Genomic DNA, 18,731 nt, shown 5'->3' with positions numbered 1-18,731 from the left:
GGATACCATGGTAAATCTTCAACACGGCATCTGTAACTACATCAAACAGTGAAAAGACAATGCATTTGGAGCACACGCGTATCTAACTAGACCCTAAAGCAAAGCAATTTATGCCCACAGAGTCAGCGCAAGGTCACCAGGTAATATCCAAATCACATTTTAAGGTAAATCAGAACATGAAATCCATATTCTACAACTCCACTTCCAGGTTACTGCACGCTAAGACGGTGACACCAGGCAGCCCTAGATCAAGGAGAACGAAAAAAGTAAGGGATTTGGACAAAGCAGGTGATTGGCCCACAGTGAACGTCTTGCGGGCAGGTGCCAGCACGCAGAGGCAACAGAGCAGGTGCTGTCCCTAACAGCAGGGCTCCAGAGAGACGTCTGCCAGTCTGTTGGCACAGAGACGGGCGTACCGAAAAATGGGGTCAGGCTTCACTGGGAGGAAAGCGACACCCGTAACTGAAGTGCGTCCATTTCTGCGGCTCTTTTTAAATCTAGGCGGTAAGAGGATTTACGACCATAATGCAAGCCAGACCCTGAACTACAGTGGGCTGTCATGCAACTATAGGAATCTTTGGAGAAAACTCTGGAATAACAAGATGCGCACAAAAAGAGCAGGGGTGTTGAAAGCAGACTGTTGTCTGCAGCTTTCTCCTGCCAGGCTTCACTTGTTTTCAACACACACGGCTCACATAAACCTAACACGGTCCCCGTTGTTGAAAGCAGGTAACAACATTCAGGGGATTATATCCTCAAGCTCTTCAGTCATCACACAGGGTCTAGCGGGTTGTAACTTTCATGTTGGTTGACACTTGAAGACAAAAAGGGAAAAAGTACACCTACAAATCTAAAAGGAATTAACAAAACAACTTGATCCTATTTAGATTTTGTATAAAAGCAAAGGTTATTTATTATGCGGAGTACTGTATTGGGATTGGTCAACTGCAGTGTTCTGTGGTCATTTCTGCTAAATGTAAAATTGTCTGTTGTCCTTGGTCACTAATGTGCAACATAACTGTGCTAGTTTTACTCTGTGGTCTCTTTCTTTTCAAATAATCGAATGATTTTAAATCAAATGTTTCATGTCCATTAATTCATTTACTTGGTACGCAGCTGCATAATAAGCAGGATAATGTGCAGCCACCCAGTAATTATTGCAAAATAGCCGTTCTTTACTTCACTTCAGGGTCCTGATCTCTGGGTATATTCTACAGTAATGACTAGCTGACTGTACAGTCTCACATAATGCATCATAATAACATAAGTTACAATATAATTAAATATAAAATATAAGATATAATTTATAAAACACAGTTTCAGTTCTAAAATATGATTATATTCAAAGCCGGACAGAAAACATGTGCTAAACATGTGACCACAAATGAGTAAATGCAGCAGGTTTCTATATCCTCCCTGACACCCTACAGTTAGGCTGAAAAAATATGTTACGTAGTAAAATACATGATTTTAATGTATTGGCATTAATAAACAGTTAACACCTTACAATAAGGTTGTATTTGTTAAAGGGGTCATATGACAGGGCTAAAACGGATATTATCATTTGTTTTAGATGTATTGCTATGTGTAACGCTGTCAAAATACAGCGTCAAAAACGCTGTATTTCCACCGTGCATGTTTGTATCTCCTCTTTGCCCCGCCTCTCTGAAACGCACAGATTTTTTACAAAGCTCATCGCTCTGAAAAGCGAGGTGTGCTATGATTGGACAGTTAACCAGTGAGTAATTGGCCGAATACTGCAAACGTGTGACGGAAATGTAACGCCTCTTACCATATTTGGAACATCAGGTTCCAAAGCAATTGTACTGACAGTACTGACTGTATACATTTGGGCATTTGGGCCCAAACTGTATACATTTGGGCGGTCTTAGTCAAATCATACCACGAACTGACGTGGATTTGTGGGGGTGTGGTTACACGAGGCGTTTCAGGCAGGTCTGGGTGAGCATTCGCTTTTAGATAGAATGCATCTTTTGCTCCGACACTTTAATTTTTGCAAGTCTAATACATGCATGGGCAACTTATAACACACAAAAGACACAGAAAAACACGTGTTCACGCCATATGACCCCTTTAACACTGGGTAATGCATTAGCTAACATGAACTAACAGGGTACAGCACTTAGTATCTTAGTTCTAATACAAAACATTGTATGAAAAACTGTTGACAGGTTCATGCACATAGAACTAACATGAATAACTGTATTGGCAAACCAACCCTGTTAACTAAGATTAATAAATGCTCAAAAAACATACTGCTCATTGCTTCATGATAGCCACTGCATTTACAGTGTTTAACCTACATCTCTTATGACTTATTACTTAAACCACTAAAGCTACACAGAATGTGCATCAATTCATCAACAATCATCTCAAGCTTCTTTTTCATTTAGCCTGTACCTCATCTCGAAGCGGGGAAACCTTTTCACAGGCTCTTCATGGAATATTCTGCAATATTGCTAAAGTTGTGAGGAGAGCATTCATTTATCCGTTTCGCATTTGCTATGCATGTATAAACACGTCTGTGTGTGTGAATAACGGGTACTTGCTATGATAGAAGTCATTAGCACAGTCATTACACTGCCAGTGAAATGAGCACTCAGGGACCAGACCTTTAGAGCACGCTGCATCATTACCATTAGTAAATACAGTGCATTAGTGGGTGACCTTCAGTATAATGCAGAAAATGCTACAATTTATTCTGTTATTCTCTGTGGGTGTGTGTGTTTGTGAGTGTGGGGTTGGGAACAGGTTCGCAACCGTGCTCATAAAGGTGGATTTGTTTTCCCTTTTCCCCCTTTTCTACAAGCTGCTTGGTCCAAACATCAAACAGACGGAGTTCAACCAAACTATTAATCCCTCTTTACATGGGGAAACAAAGGAAAATGTTAGTTCCCACTCAAGAAAAGCCAAGCGACAGAGAAGAAAAAGCAACAGCAGAACACGTGAGTGCGCACACACACACACAAATGCAGAACATCCCCGCAGGCCCAATGCCGCAAACCACCTGCTCACACACTTGAGTTACTCACATATTCCGTGGACTCCTCAATTTTCCACTGATGGAAAACACATGACAGATGAGAGGGGGGAAATGAATCAGAGATGGCACTACCGGGGAGAAAAAAGCATTGCTACCTTTTTTCTTTCATCTAGAGATGAACACACAGCGTTAACAGTCACATGCAGCACTGTAGCTCAGCTACAGAGACAGAGTTGAAGGGTGGAGGAGGACAGAGACAATATATAACATTTGACACAGTGCAGTATATAGTAAGGTGAACGAAGCAGTTTTGCACAGCTAACGCTGCAAGATGCTCCAGTCTGCAGCTCTGTGGGAGAAAGAGATTACAACCACTGCACCATTCACACCAGCTGCAATAAGGTTTAAGTCTCCGCACGGATGCTGAAACTGCAACTCACAAACACTTACCTGGAGTGTGCTACTGTAACAACAAAAACAATAAAGGATGCACAACAGAGATACAGAAAGAAATATTTGACTGTTGCATTCAAACATTTTAACACAGATGCACTGCCTGGTCACTACATCGTGTGCAAATCAATTTAGACAATTTTGTTGAAATCTCATCTATTGATAAGTCTCAGTTCATGTCAATTCAGGAGTTTTGCTAATTTATCCACATTTGTTCATTTGCTTTCATGGTACTTTAATGAGCTGTGTTGAAAATGTCCTTAATGCAAATAAGTCCCATATAATTTGTGCACTTAATGGGACAGTTCAACTTCTGTCATCATTTACTCACCCTCGAGTTGTTCCAAATTTTTATACATTACTTTGTTCTGATAGACACAGAGAAAGATATTTAAAAGAATGCACTGTAACAGTTCTTGGCCACCATTGACTACCATAGTAGGAAAAATGACAATGGTAGTCGAAAGTGCACCAAAACGGTTTGCTTTTCTACATTCTTCAAAATATCTTCTTTTGTGTTTAACAGAACAAAGAAATGTATAAAGCATTTTGTCCTACTATGGTAGTCAAGTTACAATGAGTCGTTTCAAAATGTCACTCTAGGTCTTTTTTCCATTCAACTACAGTTTTTACATAAATGGTGACCCTGAAATCCCTCACTATTACAAATTACAGTCCATTTTAGAAATTTGCAATGTTTCACATTCCTAATTTATTTCACATTTCTTTACATTGTAATACATGAACATTGAAAATGGCACCGCATGAATGTCTTTAACAGCATAGCAAATGTTTACATCAACATAACGCCTATCCACTAGAGAGAATTTTTCACCTTTTCTCAGGAAAGTTATTTCTATTTAAACATAAGTTTAAGTTACATTCAAACTTCTTTCTTTGACTGTAAGCGAATCCCATAGGGATACACAGCCTATTTCCTGGTGCGAGTCCTCTGGTGGCATTGAGCATGAAATCCCATTACCTCCATCCTACTGCCAAGCTCGGTGGCATCCAACTTTCCTGATGCTTCCTCTTACCCAATGTCTTACACCTTCAAAAAATAAAACGTGCATGCACATACATCAAATCTTCCCTGGACCGAGAAGCCAGCATGGAGCCAACTCAAGCGCAGGTGACATTTCAGGAAGAAAAAAGGAAATTGCTCCTTTCGATCTCCCAATCTGCAAACTGCACTGAAGCATGTTACAATATCAGTGTGCAGACACCCGCACTGTAATTTTCTATATTAGATCATTCTGCAAACATTCATCCAGGTCCAATAATCGCTGCTTATGACAGAGCTATACAGTAGTACAGTGTTGTGTGATGAAGAGCTGTGTGTATATTGCATAACAGTACCGTTAGTAAACAAAATGGAGGCCAATATTTCAGTCTGTGTTTTCTATACAACACTGCTTGGCATGTGTTAGGCCTTGGAAGTCTGCTGGCTAACAAGCAAAGTGGGAGTCTTGTGAAGTGTTTGTGAAGCCCCTGAGAGCACAGGAAACCTGGTTATGGTCTTCCTAAAAGACTGGACCTAACCCTGGGAATGGCTCCCTGGAAGCCAAACCAACCATCATTGCCTTCACAGTGCGTAGCTGAAGTCACGCTGACTTGTTCGGTAGAAAGAGAGTAGAGGCTGAAACATTGATCAGATATAATGGAGTAGAGTGCGCTTCTAACCCTTCAGGTCCGCACTTAAGAGTTCTACTTCAATCATTTCGTCATCGCTGTTTCGCTGCATTCATTTCCTGCTAAATGGACTCCTCCAAACCCACCGCTTTTAACTATTCTATTAATCGTACAGCACGGATACTTCCATACAGCTACTCCACGGCACACAATACAAGCCGACAGATCAAATCAAGTAATGCGAGACTGCTGAGGGAGCAGCCTGCTCACATATTTAACATCAGCCACACTGTACTAACTTCCAGCCCATCAGCGATGAACGGCGTTTAACGCTTCATCAAAAACCACTGCATCATATGCGACAAGAAGCGTTCACTTACATAAACACAAACAGCCTCTTTAAGCTCCAGTTAATGAGAGACATTTTGCCGCTTATCTGCTCGCCTAATGGGTTGTTTTTTTTGCACGTGGCACTTTAGCGTTTTAAACAGTGTTAAATGTACAGTCCTATCCTTTCAAATATTATCTCCTTAGAATCGTTCTCTTCCAGTGCCAATGAATAAATTAGCCTGGGTTAAGCGAACACCTCAGAGAGCAAAAACAATGAGGTCAGACTTGATTGGGATCTTAAGCTGCAGCCAAACGCTGCAGTTTCTGCACAGGATATTAAAGCGGTAATGAAGGTTTGCGTTTGTCAGATCTTGGAGCATCCTGGAGAACAACAGATGAAAGGGAAAGAAAGTCGTGAAATGAATCGAAGGAAACAAAAAACTTGATTTTCTCTCTCCTTGATCTGGTACGGGGACCACCGAGGCCACGGTGAGCCCCTCAGGGCTGGTGCTGTGTCTTGCGATCGCTTTAACTCATTTAGCACACACTTTCATTCAAAGAGAATAACAATACTTTATATTGTATTACTTTATACTACTTATGATGCTTTATTCTAGGTACAAACCTTATATATGACAAAAGAGGATATTTTGAGAAATGCCTCGGTGGTTTTGTGTCCATACAATGGATGTCAATGTGGACCAATGTTGTTTGGTTACCAACGTTCTTCAAAATATCTTCTTTTGTGTTCTGCAGAAGAAAGAGAGGGTTCGAGACTGCAACTTTTTGGTTACTACTGTAAGCTGTGACATCCACAGCTCCGATCACTCCTTCTGTTATTCCTCCCTCCACTTTCTCAACAACCATTTCAACAGACTGACGGCTGTTACTGAAGGTGACTCGTGTTATTTATTAAAGATGCTTCATGGAAAGGTTGACGAGCCTCTTGAACGGACTACTGCTCGCCTCTCATGGCACATGGATCTGTTAACTCAGTCTCTCGGTTAAATTTAGACCCAGAATGAGGGCGTGTGGGTTCCCAGGCTAGCCTCCTAAGATAGAAAAAGCACTTCACCCACCCACGAACAAACAAGTGCTCGCTAGTTTTCTGGCTTTTCAGCGGAGGCCAGAGCGGCAGCCGAAAGAGACACTTGTGAGGTTTTGCGGAGATGCTTCGAGTGAGATAAATGTTGGGTTCAGATTGTGACACCTCCTGGAGTAAACCTTATACACAACACATCAAAATGTAATAACGCGCCATGCCTCGGAAACAACTTTGATGTTGCTTTTTACGCTGACCTTAAATATTAAAATAGTTACGCAATCATGTTGCATAATTGTTATGGCTTGCCAAAAAAGAGGTGGCGTTGTGCAGGTGGCTATGTTAATGTTCATTCGGAGTTTAGCCATTCATTACCCATTATGCAGACTAAGAGCATGCTCTTAGAGATGCTCCCGCTGTCCTCTTGGAGATGTTTTAAGAGTCCATCCATGCAGAAGCTTAAGCTCTTACAGCCAAAGCGTCTCAGGAGGTGATAGGGAAATAGCACATATTAAAAATGAACCACTACAACAGAATGGACGTCTTAAGAAATCCATGTGTTTTTATCGACACAAAAAGCACTACGAGCCATTAATCAAATCGACTACGCAGCCACCCTGACAAACCATTAGCGTTACACAATCATCATTTCTTCGACATGTTTCTCCTTTCTTCCTCACAAGCTCTCCCTGGCCAATTACATTCCAGAGGGAAATGCAAGAGACTGTTCACTTTTTCTGCACGTGAAAAAGACACAGGGCAACAAAGAGAGACGTAAACATGAAAAAGATCAATGATGTCTTCAATGTCTAAAAAAAATGAAAACCAAGGTGAGATTAAGCAGGCTTTGTGTCTGTCTACAAATGTGCCTCAGCAAGTCTCGCAAGTGTTTCTTTTCAGTGACAATAATGACGAATGACTCACGTCCCAGGACAAACCGTCACCGCGATGCACGCAGTTCGCTGTAAATGACTCGGCGTCGCTTCGGATGTCATGGAGGATGATGAGAGTGTTGTTTGCCAAAAAGGGAAAGGCAGGCGCAGGTGTCCTTGTGTTGTGAGAGCTGAGAGGTCAACAGCGGTTCACCTGACAGATACTGTAAACAAAACCTGCCTATTGTGTTCTTTTTCTGTCAACGGTGGAAAAAGACACAACAAATGTGTCTCGTATGTTGTTAAAAACATTGAAAACCGTTGACCTTGTGCCATTAAACAAAGTTTACGAGTTATGTCTTGTTAGAGGGTCTGAACAGACAAAACATCAATACGCCCTTTTCACATGACGTCATGCATCTTCCGTTCTGCCGCGAAGCAGTGTATCATTACTTCCGCTAGCACTCCAGTTCATAAGGTGGCGGTACCGCACCTATAAGCTGGTTTGCCAACTGCCAGTAAAACTCAAGAAGAAGAAGTTACTTCCGCTAGCGCCTCAGAATGGAGTTTACCAAGTCCCTTGCAGATCTGCCACAAATACAAGATGTTCAACGTCTTGCAGACAAATTTTCGCTAATGACAAGATCAAAGCTAGAGAAAGGATACAAATTCTTTGTTGAACAGTACCTGTTTGATTATGAAGGTAAGTGTTTTGTTTTCTTTTTTGTGTTAGCAAAGGTGCTAGGATAAGTACTTGAATACGTGGTCTGTCAGTTTTTTTTCACTGTTGTTAAATTCCAGCGCGACGGCAAAACGGAAGTTCTTCTTCTTCTTCTTGTTTGTTGCAAGACGGATGTTATGATACACTGCTTTGCGAAAAGGTGGAAGTTAAGTGACGTCATTGTGAAAAGGGCATATTGTACAATAAACTAGAGGAAGGGAGGAAGACTCATCATGCTCAATATGTGCTTTGGAAAACTAACTTGTCGTAGGTGACGGAACTGGCGGAAGCACAAGGTGTTTTTTTTATTTCTCATGCACTCCTTTACAAAATATGTACTTATGCAAATGAGAGATAATCTTCTTGATGAACCAGAAACCCCCTGGTCACTCGTCCATTTACTTAAAACCGTTTAGGCCCGCAGTTGTACATAAATGACTCTTGTTACAGTCTCTCATCAGGTATTCATTCTGCCGGCTCAGTGGAGAGAAATGCTTACAGAGGTAAATGAGAAACTCTTGTTTGGGGGGCAGGGAAGGCGCTGGAGAACACATGTCTATGCAATTTAATTCTGAGCTAGCAATTCAGGAGGAAAAGCATTTTAATGCACCTAGTCTGATTCTCTCCATCCCCACAAAAGTGTCTACTTTAAGTTATTCATGAATTTATAAATCCCTCCAAAGGATTACGATCTTTTCTAAATCTCCTCGCACCCACGCTTCTTCAGGCAGTTTTAAATCCCCTTATATTAATGTACCATGAGTGCAACAAAAACAAATGCAGAGTAACAAGGCAGTGCATATATATTAATGTTCGGAAATAAAATGAGCTGGATTTTGAAAAGGCCAACAATGGTAATGTATTTAGAATATAAACAATTTACATTAGCACAAGAATGAAAACGTAGACCTGTGTAGATGTAGGGAGTAAATCAAGAACTGTTCTGTTTCAAACCCTACTGAGCCCTGTTTCAAGTATTTTAGGGTCTTGTATGAACACTCCAGACTTGCACCCTGTTCCACACAACTTTATATGAGAAATGTTTTGTGTTGAGCATCAGTAAGCGACAATTGCTGGCCATGTAAAGCTCATGTACAGTAAATCAGTCAATTGTAAGGTCTATTTTGGTTGGGATGCTGTCTTGGAATGTAGATACCTATATATACACACGCTCAATAGGGTTTGAAACAAAGCCAAATATGAAAGAATAACAATCAAGGCTTTAGATCAGTGCACAAAAAGCGATTAGGAAATAGCAGGTAGTACCTGTGCCTCTGCAAGAGATACATCCATAATGGTCGGTTGCCCACGTGGCTCCCCGTTCTCCAGGCGGGAGTAGATGACCTGGTATCCACGGATCTGGCCATGTTGCTTTCCAGAAAGAGGCGGCTTCCATGTCACGCGAATAGCTGTGGAGTTCACAGCTTCCACTTCTACTTTGCGAGGTGGGGCTCCCGGCACTGAAGAGGGACAATTACATTAGGACGGAGGCTTTTATGATAGCGTGACATATAAAACACTACTAATGAGTTGTGGTTTGGCTAAGGAGAGGGGGAAGTCTCAAGCTCTATGTATTTCTGATTGTGGAACAATTATCATGCTGGGGAAAGCTAATGTGTCTTCAGTACCCTGCTGAGAACGACCAACACAGTCTTTCTCGAGAAACTACAGTAGTTGACCATGTCAAATAATTCAGCATTTGATTCAGGAGAGCGGTTAGCAGTGTATTTACAAAAAGGTTGCAAAAAGTAGCTGTTAAAACTAAATCAGATTAAAAATGTTAAAAGACGTTAGTTAGAGTTAACACTGTAAATGTATTTACAGACACTGGTCTCATGGGAACGAGATTTCTTAGTCATTACGAAAGCAGCGGAGTGGATAGGGAAATTGCACGGCCTTATTTCCTCACATACTCCAAAGGGATTAGACATGACCCCGACACCAAGACATTGAGAAGGAGAGAAACCGAAGTGAGTATGAGAGGGACAAAAACAGTGAGTGAACAAGAGGAAATGTAAGTGGACAAAGGTAAGAGCAATTCTGGTAGGGAGCACTAAGTAGGGTCTAAAGAACAAAACTCAGCCATAGCGAATAGGGTGCTTCTGAATACATGCGAGATGAGGCTTGGGAAGAAAAGGAGAAATCATGTTATTTAAAGACAAAGCTTATGTTGTCTGGTAAAGGACACACGTGTAGTACACACATCCGGACCTCAGACGCAGCGCTTGGTTTTCTCAGCCTACACATTTACAAACCTTATCAAAAGCACACAGAGTCTCTGCCTGAAGTCACACAAGTTATAGACTAGCTGTGAGTAATTCTAACCTTCGCCTAACAAAATTGTGCCGAAACATGTGCAAACAAATAAAATGTGTTCTAGAATACGTCAGAAGGAACAGATACAGATGTTTAAGGGCTGATGTCTGTGACAGCATGTCTAGGTAAGTTGTTATAAAGGGTGTTGGATTACATCAGGTTTTACCGGAAAGCTGTGTCAGTTGTTTTGATGAAAGTGTAGGACAATTAGCCCATCTTTCAATGATAAGCTGACTCTTTGCTATGAACCATATGCAGTGGTCCAATGATTTTATGGAGCTTCAGGAGGTTGTCGCTCCCTCCTCAATAATATAGTTACTCTGATTATAATTAAAACTCAATGCTCCATCTACCAACAGTAGTGACCTTTCGTCTTAGAGACATGATACAGTGTCTTTCAAAGTTAAGTATCACAAGTGATAGATTATTAAGGTGACAGTTCACCCAAAAAAATCGGACAATTATTCATTCAAAACTTGTAGGTGGCTCTTTATTCTGTGGAACGCAAACGAAGATATTTTGAAAAATGCCTCAGTGGTTTGGTGTCTATATAATGGGGGTCAATGTTGTTTGGTTACAAACATTCTTCCAAATATCTTCTTTTGTGTTCTGCAGAAAAGTCATACATGGAATGACGTGAAGGTGAGTAACTAAAATCTAAGTCACAAAAATACTCAAACAGACCAGAAAATATGCTTCACTGTAGATATTATTTGAAGAGAACGACTTATTACGTGTTAATACGTCAACGTTAACACGACGTGTTAATAACTCAACTTAGCAATAAATGTTAACTAACCTAAAAGTTAACACATTTGTTAGAGTAGACAAACAAGAAAAGCAAAGAGAAAAGACCACAGCCAAAGTGAGTAAAAGCCCAGGAATATTAGTGGCCCATCAGGATACTTCAGACCTACCGTCCTCGTTGGTACGGATACGCATGGCTGTGCTCTCTGGGCCAGGGCCCACATCGGTGTGCGCTCTCACCCACACCTGATACTCCGTCCACTTCTCCAGTCCCTCCAGCACATAGCTGGAGGCATCCGCTCCGATGTCGGTCACCTCGTGACGCTCGTTGTCTTCACCGTTCACTGCCTGGTAGCTGACTGTGTAGCGCACTATTGCGCCGTGGCGGCTAGCTGCTGGTGGAGGCACCCAACTCACCTTGATGCTGGTGGAGCTCAGACTGACCAGATTCACATCTTGAGGGGGAGCGGATGGGGCTGCAGGTGGGTGCAAGGCAATGAAGGGAGGGCATCAAGCAAAATGAAAGAACTCGAGACAAGCCTGCATCTGGACTGAGGTTGGCATGACAATAGCAAATGCCTCATTGCGGGTAAAACTTTGCTTTGAATTATTTTCTCATAAAAAAGACCTATAAAACCTATAGTGTATATTCAAATATCGCAAACGTGCATATCGCAATACACACTGTTTATCAATAAATTATGATTTAGCAATCAATTAATACTTCATAAAGCTGTGGAAGCTATAACAAGTTATAGAAAGTTTCATCGGATGCACGACACGTGCCTGGCCCGAAGTTAACTTCTGATCTGTGTTTGTTTATCAACCTGGCTAGTGGATAACTATTTATATTTTAAAGTTGTTTAACTTTGTCGCATTGAAGTTTTGCCTAGTAACCTTTTCTACTGGTACCCCAAAATAATACTGGCTAGACATACTTTTAACTTGCTAGATAATTTACTACTTTTTGTTTGCTTGTTCTCAGAAATAATCTGCAGCCATGGACTGTATTCTTTGCGCAAGTGTACTGAAGATAAGTTTGGGCTAAAAAAGCGCACATGCGCAGTAGTGTTTGTTTATGTCGTTGCTTTGGAACCGACTACAGTTCAATTCAATCCAATTCAATTTTATTTATATAGCACTTTTCACAATGTGCATTGTTCCAAAGCAGCTTTACAGGAGCAAATAAGAAAAACACAGAAAGGTAAAACACAGCGCAGTGCATGGTGTTTATAGACCAAGCAAGATCATTATAATAAATAATATCTAATAAATAAATAATAAATAAATAAATGCAGTCTCCCGGTCAAAACAGTCATGTTTTAAGTTGATAGCAATAGCAGTGAGCCTCTTGAGAGTGATGCTTCATTTTTCCAAATAGAATGTAAAACGTGTAAGAAATGCGATAACTTGCTAAAATTGCGATAAATAATAACAACTGTATCGCATATCACATTATTCAGCAAGTTATTGTATATCGCATTTGTATTCAATATGGTGCAGCACTACTTGGCTATTACATTTTTTCACTTTGCTTGACTTTCATAACTGTAAACTTCATGGAACAACCAATCTGATGCTGATGCTGTGTCGCTTCTCAAACAGCCAATCTTTCCCGTTTACTGCATATCTCTCTTTGAGTGTTGACAAACAGGGGAAAGGGCATCGGTTTGTGTGTTAACCGGCGTTCACACATTCTAAGTCAGGCTATTGGCTGTGAGACAGCATCCCTCCGTTTGTCAGAGTTCCAAGAGTCAGCGAGTGTTGCAGCTGATTCATCCGAGAGCGTACTCGGCCGTCCTGCCTGCGCTAAGCATGCTGCTAGCTTCTTTTGGCGGGCTCGGTGCCACATCTGACTGCCTGAGATAAGCACAGCACTAGTGCGGCATATTTAATGAAGTCTCTGCCGGATGAAGCTCAGGTAAGCTAGCAAATTAAACGTTGCTGCCAACACTACACAGCCCAGATGCATTTAAAATAAATAAATCACCATAACAGGATAACAATTGTTTACATTAAATAAAACAGAACATAAAGCTATAGCGCAGTCATTCATGCAGCTCCATGTAATTTAAATGCGTAATACACAAATGAAACAACAGGTAACTAAAGAAAAAAGGAGAGATGGCAGAAAGGGTCAAGGGAACAAGAGAAAAAAGAACGTGCTGTGGGATATTTGAAAGAGCTCACGCGCCTTTGTTAACAACCAGAGCAGAGAACGGGAGAGGCAGGTTGGTGACACGGCACTGTTCTTTGCGCCCACGGCGGGACTGAGCGCTAGGCATCTATCCTCAGGTGGTCTTTAATCTGACAACAGTGGGAGAGCCACTACAAAAGCCTAATGCTGCAGCAGGCGACAAAAATATGGCAGCCGTAGCCGAACACGTCGACAGACATTCACAATGTGAGACTGTGTTTCAGGGGCCGTGACAAAGCTTGAAGATCAAAGGGTCTTTTTTCGGTCCTGAGGATATGTGATAGACAAGTCTCTATGAGAACGTAAGGCTGTGAGGGAATACAGCTCTCACAATTCTATGACTGTAAATCAAATGTGATATATCTGCACTCGCGATATTTCTTTACAGCTAGTGACAGACAAAGATTGATAAATAAACGACTACAACTGATATTTACAGGAATTTTCAAAACATTTACCTTAGTTTACTATATCTACAATATATTCTTTAGTTTCATTTTTTACATATATTTAACAAGATTATTAAATTATTACATAATTATCACAGATTCTGCTGTCGCTATTTCAGTCTATCACAACACGATAATGCCTAAAAATTCAAGTTAATATTATTATGACACTAACATATATCTGAAATATATTCTTTTAAATTATGCATATGCATAGTATAACATAATATCGAAAATTATTGTCAATACCAGTATATAGTGACACTCCGCAACTCTATATTGAACATCTTCCATGTTAGAAATGTCCATATTATCATTTCCTGACCCAAATGTCGATATAACATCATGTTTCTGGTGAATCCCACTCATAATAAATATCCTGCGGTCAAGTGAGGGGTGAAAGTCAATGTGCATCTCCATATTCATCATGTTCAATTTTGAACAAAAATATAATGATCTTTCATCACAGGATCAATCCTCATTTCGTTTTCTCGACCAAGCTTCACTGCTCTGGTTTTTTAACACTGAATGAATAAAAAAATCACATTGATAGCCTATCAAACCAAAATAATGATGACAAAGGCACAAGCAGACAACGAACGTACCTTTTGCCCTTGTCAATGAATAAAGGTATTCCCTGGCTTAGAAGTGTAAGTTAATAAATTCTTGAGATGGTAGGGAAAAGCTTTTGAAAGGAAGAGAGACTGCCCACAGGGGCCGGTTGCTTTGTCTAGATTAGTTACGATAAAGATGACCAAAAAGACATCACTTACTGGACTGTGCGGTCCTGGCTTCAATAGGCTGAGTGAACACCCCCAGCCCCATTTCAGAGCGAGCCGCCAGAGAGAATTTATACAGGGTGTCCGGCTTCAGTCCTTCGACGGCATAAGACCCGGCGGGATCGAAGGTGACGTGGATCTAAAAAGAAAACACACCCACTTTTAATCTCTGCTTGCGTTCTCGGCGTGCCTGTCACACACACAGCCATGATCAGAGACATCTGATCTCGATGTCGAATTAGCATCTTCCAAAAAATACATCTAAAAGGCTGATTCTGGCAAGAGCCAGCCGTACCGTCAGCGAGGACTGATAAGTATATTCTGCTTTTTAAAGCCAAAAGCACAATCTAATTCTATCAACTGAGTGCAGACTTTTTGCCCGCAGTCATTTTGTGAAATGTCAATTTTGGCGATCTTTCATTTGTATCCATGGCCCAAAGCAACAGCTGTACACATTCAATATCTGCTTTGCTTGTAATTTTATGTGAAATCAGGCAGAAACAAGCACTGGCGCGGTACCTTGTTATTCGAGTCGGTCTCCCAATACTGCAGCTCATATTTTATGATGGGGTCCTGAACGGGCCACAGCCAAGTTAGCAGGATGCGTGTATCCAGCTCAGCCTCAGCTTCAAAGCTGGATGGTTGAGCGGGGACTTTAAGACAAAGCACAAATCAAACCAAAACATAGATGTTAGCATGTATTTTTTAGTTTTATTTTCACTTTTGCATAAGCCTGGTTTTACATTATTTAGCCAGTTGCGCAGGCAATTTTACCTCCTTGCTGTGTCTTGACCTGCAACACATCAGATGGGGGTCCGTCCCCTACCGACGTGAACCCCAGCACACGTAGGCTGTACGTAATATCTGTAGTCAGGCCTGATATGGTGGTGAGACGGCTGTCGTACGTGTTGTGCTTCTGCCAAGCACTGAGAGGGGCGTCCAGATCCGACGTGTAGTAGACGCGGTAGCCTCTGATTTGACCGTTAGGTTCCTCTGGAGGTTCCCACTGCACCAACATGGTGCTAGCACTGAGCATTCGTGCTTGGACGTGGAGCGGAGGCGAAGAGGGCGCCTGCTCTCCCGTCCGAGTCTCGACGGGGTCACTGGGTGGTCCGCGACCAATGTTGTTGATGGCCATTACGCGGAACTCATACTCGGAATAGGGGCTGAGTCCACCGATGCTGTACCGCGTGGTGGCCACACCGTCCACCTCCTGGAAGCTGGTGTCCGGGGCCTTGGCCCGGTACTGAATAATGTAGTAGGACACAGGCTCGGGGTTTCCAGAGTCCCATGTCAGAGTAACACTTGTAGCTGTCGTCTCAGTCACAATTAGGGACGAAGGGGGCTTCGGTAGAGCTGGGGATTAGACAATAAAGAAGGAAATGAAGCAGATGACAGTAATTTTTCTAAGTATATCTGAGCTAAACTGTGTGTTCCTAAAATAGAGAAAGATAAGGCACAGAGAGCGAAAGGTTCATATGCTGGTGATTCATGCGGAGACGGAGCACGTCGCCTCATCATTGTGTCTTTAAGATTTGTGGCTGGACTCCAGATAAATGTCTGTGACATTCTCCGAGTCCATATTGATTGGTGAAGTGCAAAGCGCAATCAATAGAGGCAGCCATGATGACGAGGAACGGAGTCTGGTCGGGGCTCTGCGCTGTCTGGTGGGACCAGCCACACTGATACAGCTCCAGACATCTGGTCTGGGTAAACACACGCTCGGAATAATCTGAAGCCTTTCATTTTCTTCAAGCCCAGAGTAAAACGCGGGAAGTCCCTAAAGCTCACAGTCAAGACAGCAAGTGTTCGTGTTTTTTTCTTTATGTGCATTTGCCAGACATTCTAAACAGTTGGTCAGAACCTTGGGGTTGCAGTTGGAAAATAACTTTTTCCATTCTGTGTTTACAAGGTCTTGGTTTTAAGCCATTATTCATTCCAAATAAGACGTTTGCTATCTGTTTCTAGGCAACATAGAGTATCTACTAATGTCACCATGGCCTCCTCCATTCAAAGCAATTGGACAATACATGGGTTCTGAAATGTTTTAATGTATAGGTCAAAAGCGATGTTCAGCGTTGGACAACTGGCATCTTCGCTCTTCATTCAAATATTTTATTAAATATGATTCATATTCATGTTCATGCTGCGTTGTTGTGTTTGTATAAACGGAAACTAAGCTTTGAGGGGAATTTAAGGAGGCCTCACAAGATAGGATAAATAACAAATAAAATTGTAATCAATATTTGCTTTATTTTTTTTGAAAGCCTTTAGTTTTGCTATATATATATTTGGTATATTACAATATAACCCATACAGTTGATATGCTGTAGTTTGTCTTTTTGCCAAATAAATACCTTGAAAATGTAGTGTTTTGTCCATTTTGTATCATACATTTCATATGTTCATGGTTTATTCTAACCTGAGAGGGCAACTCAAAGCAAATATTGTACAACTATGCCCACCCAAACATCACTTTTGTCCACTACTGTAGATTAGAAATGCAGTGCATGGTCATTCTGAATTCTTACCTTTGACAGAGACTTGTGCCGTTGCCTCGATCATACCAAGAGATGAGATGGCCACGCAAGTGTAGTTGGCAGACTGACGGATGTTGGTGAGCTCCAGCACATTGCGTCCAATGGGCATCTCCTCATCCTTGGTAAGCTCAACCTCACCAGCCATCCATTTGACATAGGGCATGGGGGCCCCGACCGCCACACAGGTGAGGTTAACGCTGCCCCCTGGCATGACCTCATGATTGGTGGGCGGTATGGAAAAACGGGGTGGTACTCGTCGTACTAGAGAAAAAAACAATCAATGTAAGCTGGATTGCGTGGGTTGGATGTTACTAGAGTCATGACTGTAATACTCTAGCACCTACAGAGAAATGTACATTGGAATCTAGTGTGATTACTATGCCTCAAGAGGGATTACTATGGCTATATGACTAACATGAACAAACTAACAAAAAGTTGAGCTGGCAGGTTAAATAAATTTCCTTCAAGGGCCGAGCAACATTTTTTCCATCATCTGTTCGAGCCTGAAGCTTAACAACTGGAGGCAGGAAGTCAATACTGTCTCACGTGAGGCTCACGTGTACGGGCAGAAGAGGGTGATAAATCAATATGTCGGGGTAAAGGTGAAGAAGGCATCGTAATGGCATTTCTCATAGACTGAGACATTAAAATTCATGTCAAAGGGAAGCTTTATTGAATTGTGGATTTGGAAAAAAAACAGAGGCTGTTGGTTAAGGCAATGCAGGATGTGAAGTTTTTGTGTCGGTTTATCACTCTGTGGCACTGAGACCTCAGTCTGTTGTTGCCGGTCCTGCCTGGATTCTGGGAAGCTGACAGAAACCTTGTGGGAGATGTATTGTTCGCTGGGCCCTCTCTTTGTGAGACTCTGATATGCAGATAAACCTGACATTAAAAGAGGTTCCCATGGAGACCAAAAGGAGCCTGTTGACACGGCGCAGAAATGAGGAGGAACCGTCAATGTGCAGACTGAATAGAAATCAAGTCTGCCTTGACACAAATTGGCTTAACTTACTACATAATATGTGAGGAAATAATTCACGTCAACATTTTAAAAAGTGATTCACTTATCAATGTAAATACTGTACATGGCTCCCTTAAAAAAAATCTTTCTATTGTGTGCCGCTGGAAATCCTAGCTGGTTGCCATCACTTCAGAAGTTAATACGAAACTATTTTCTTTTCATAGCACATGAGCTGAGGAGACTTCTCTCCAATCCTCCCAAAAATAGGAGTATAAAACCGCACAACATTAAACAGACTCTTCCAATTTGTGTTAATGACCTGCTGCCTCGTGACTTTCTATGGAGAAATGGCATTGGTAATAATTGGTTTTTGCACAGGTCCTCATGAAATTGGATTCAGGAATATGTTTGCTCTATCTTTGTATTTTCAGAATGACGCTGCGACCAAGCTTGTTATTTTCCCCATTACGTTCACACCGTTAAGTGAAACGAAACACTCGTGGCTATTCTTTCTTTGAAATAGGCAATGTGAATTTTTCAAGTACATCAAGTCCCCAATTTCAATGCATTTATATTACAGTGTTGTAGAAATACAAATATTCACTTTATTGATTTCCAGGGAAGTCTATGACACTGACAGATGATGATCATGAACATAATACAGACAATATTTATGAGGTGACAGTCA

General features: G+C 41.5%; 1 protein-coding gene across 15 annotated transcripts in view; it reads right to left on the bottom strand.

Annotated features, from left to right (window-relative positions):
* ptprfb (protein tyrosine phosphatase receptor type Fb) overlaps positions 1-18,731 on the bottom strand; it is a 196,879-nt gene that overhangs the window by 46,689 nt on the left and 131,459 nt on the right. For 5 of the 15 annotated variants that reach the window (XM_057333340.1, XM_057333342.1, XM_057333344.1 and 2 more), the window contains 7 exons: positions 17,074-17,343; positions 15,317-15,898; positions 15,062-15,195; positions 14,537-14,681; positions 11,288-11,593; positions 9,321-9,514; positions 3,054-3,080 (listed from right to left, as the gene is read on the bottom strand). In XM_057333340.1, the coding sequence (XP_057189323.1) occupies positions 3,054-3,080; positions 9,321-9,514; positions 11,288-11,593; positions 14,537-14,681; positions 15,062-15,195; positions 15,317-15,898; positions 17,074-17,343 (1,658 nt within the window). The remainder of the gene's footprint in view (positions 1-3,053; positions 3,081-9,320; positions 9,515-11,287; positions 11,594-14,536; positions 14,682-15,061; positions 15,196-15,316; positions 15,899-17,073; positions 17,344-18,731) is intronic. The other 10 variants (XM_057333348.1, XM_057333354.1, XM_057333349.1 and 7 more) reach the window with 3 other exon arrangements.

Source organism: Triplophysa rosa, linkage group LG5 (genome assembly GCF_024868665.1).
Source record: "Triplophysa rosa linkage group LG5, Trosa_1v2, whole genome shotgun sequence".
NCBI lineage: Eukaryota > Metazoa > Chordata > Actinopteri > Cypriniformes > Nemacheilidae > Triplophysa > Triplophysa rosa.
Note: the sequence above shows the minus strand (reverse complement) of the source record. Positions and strands in the feature narration are given on the sequence as shown.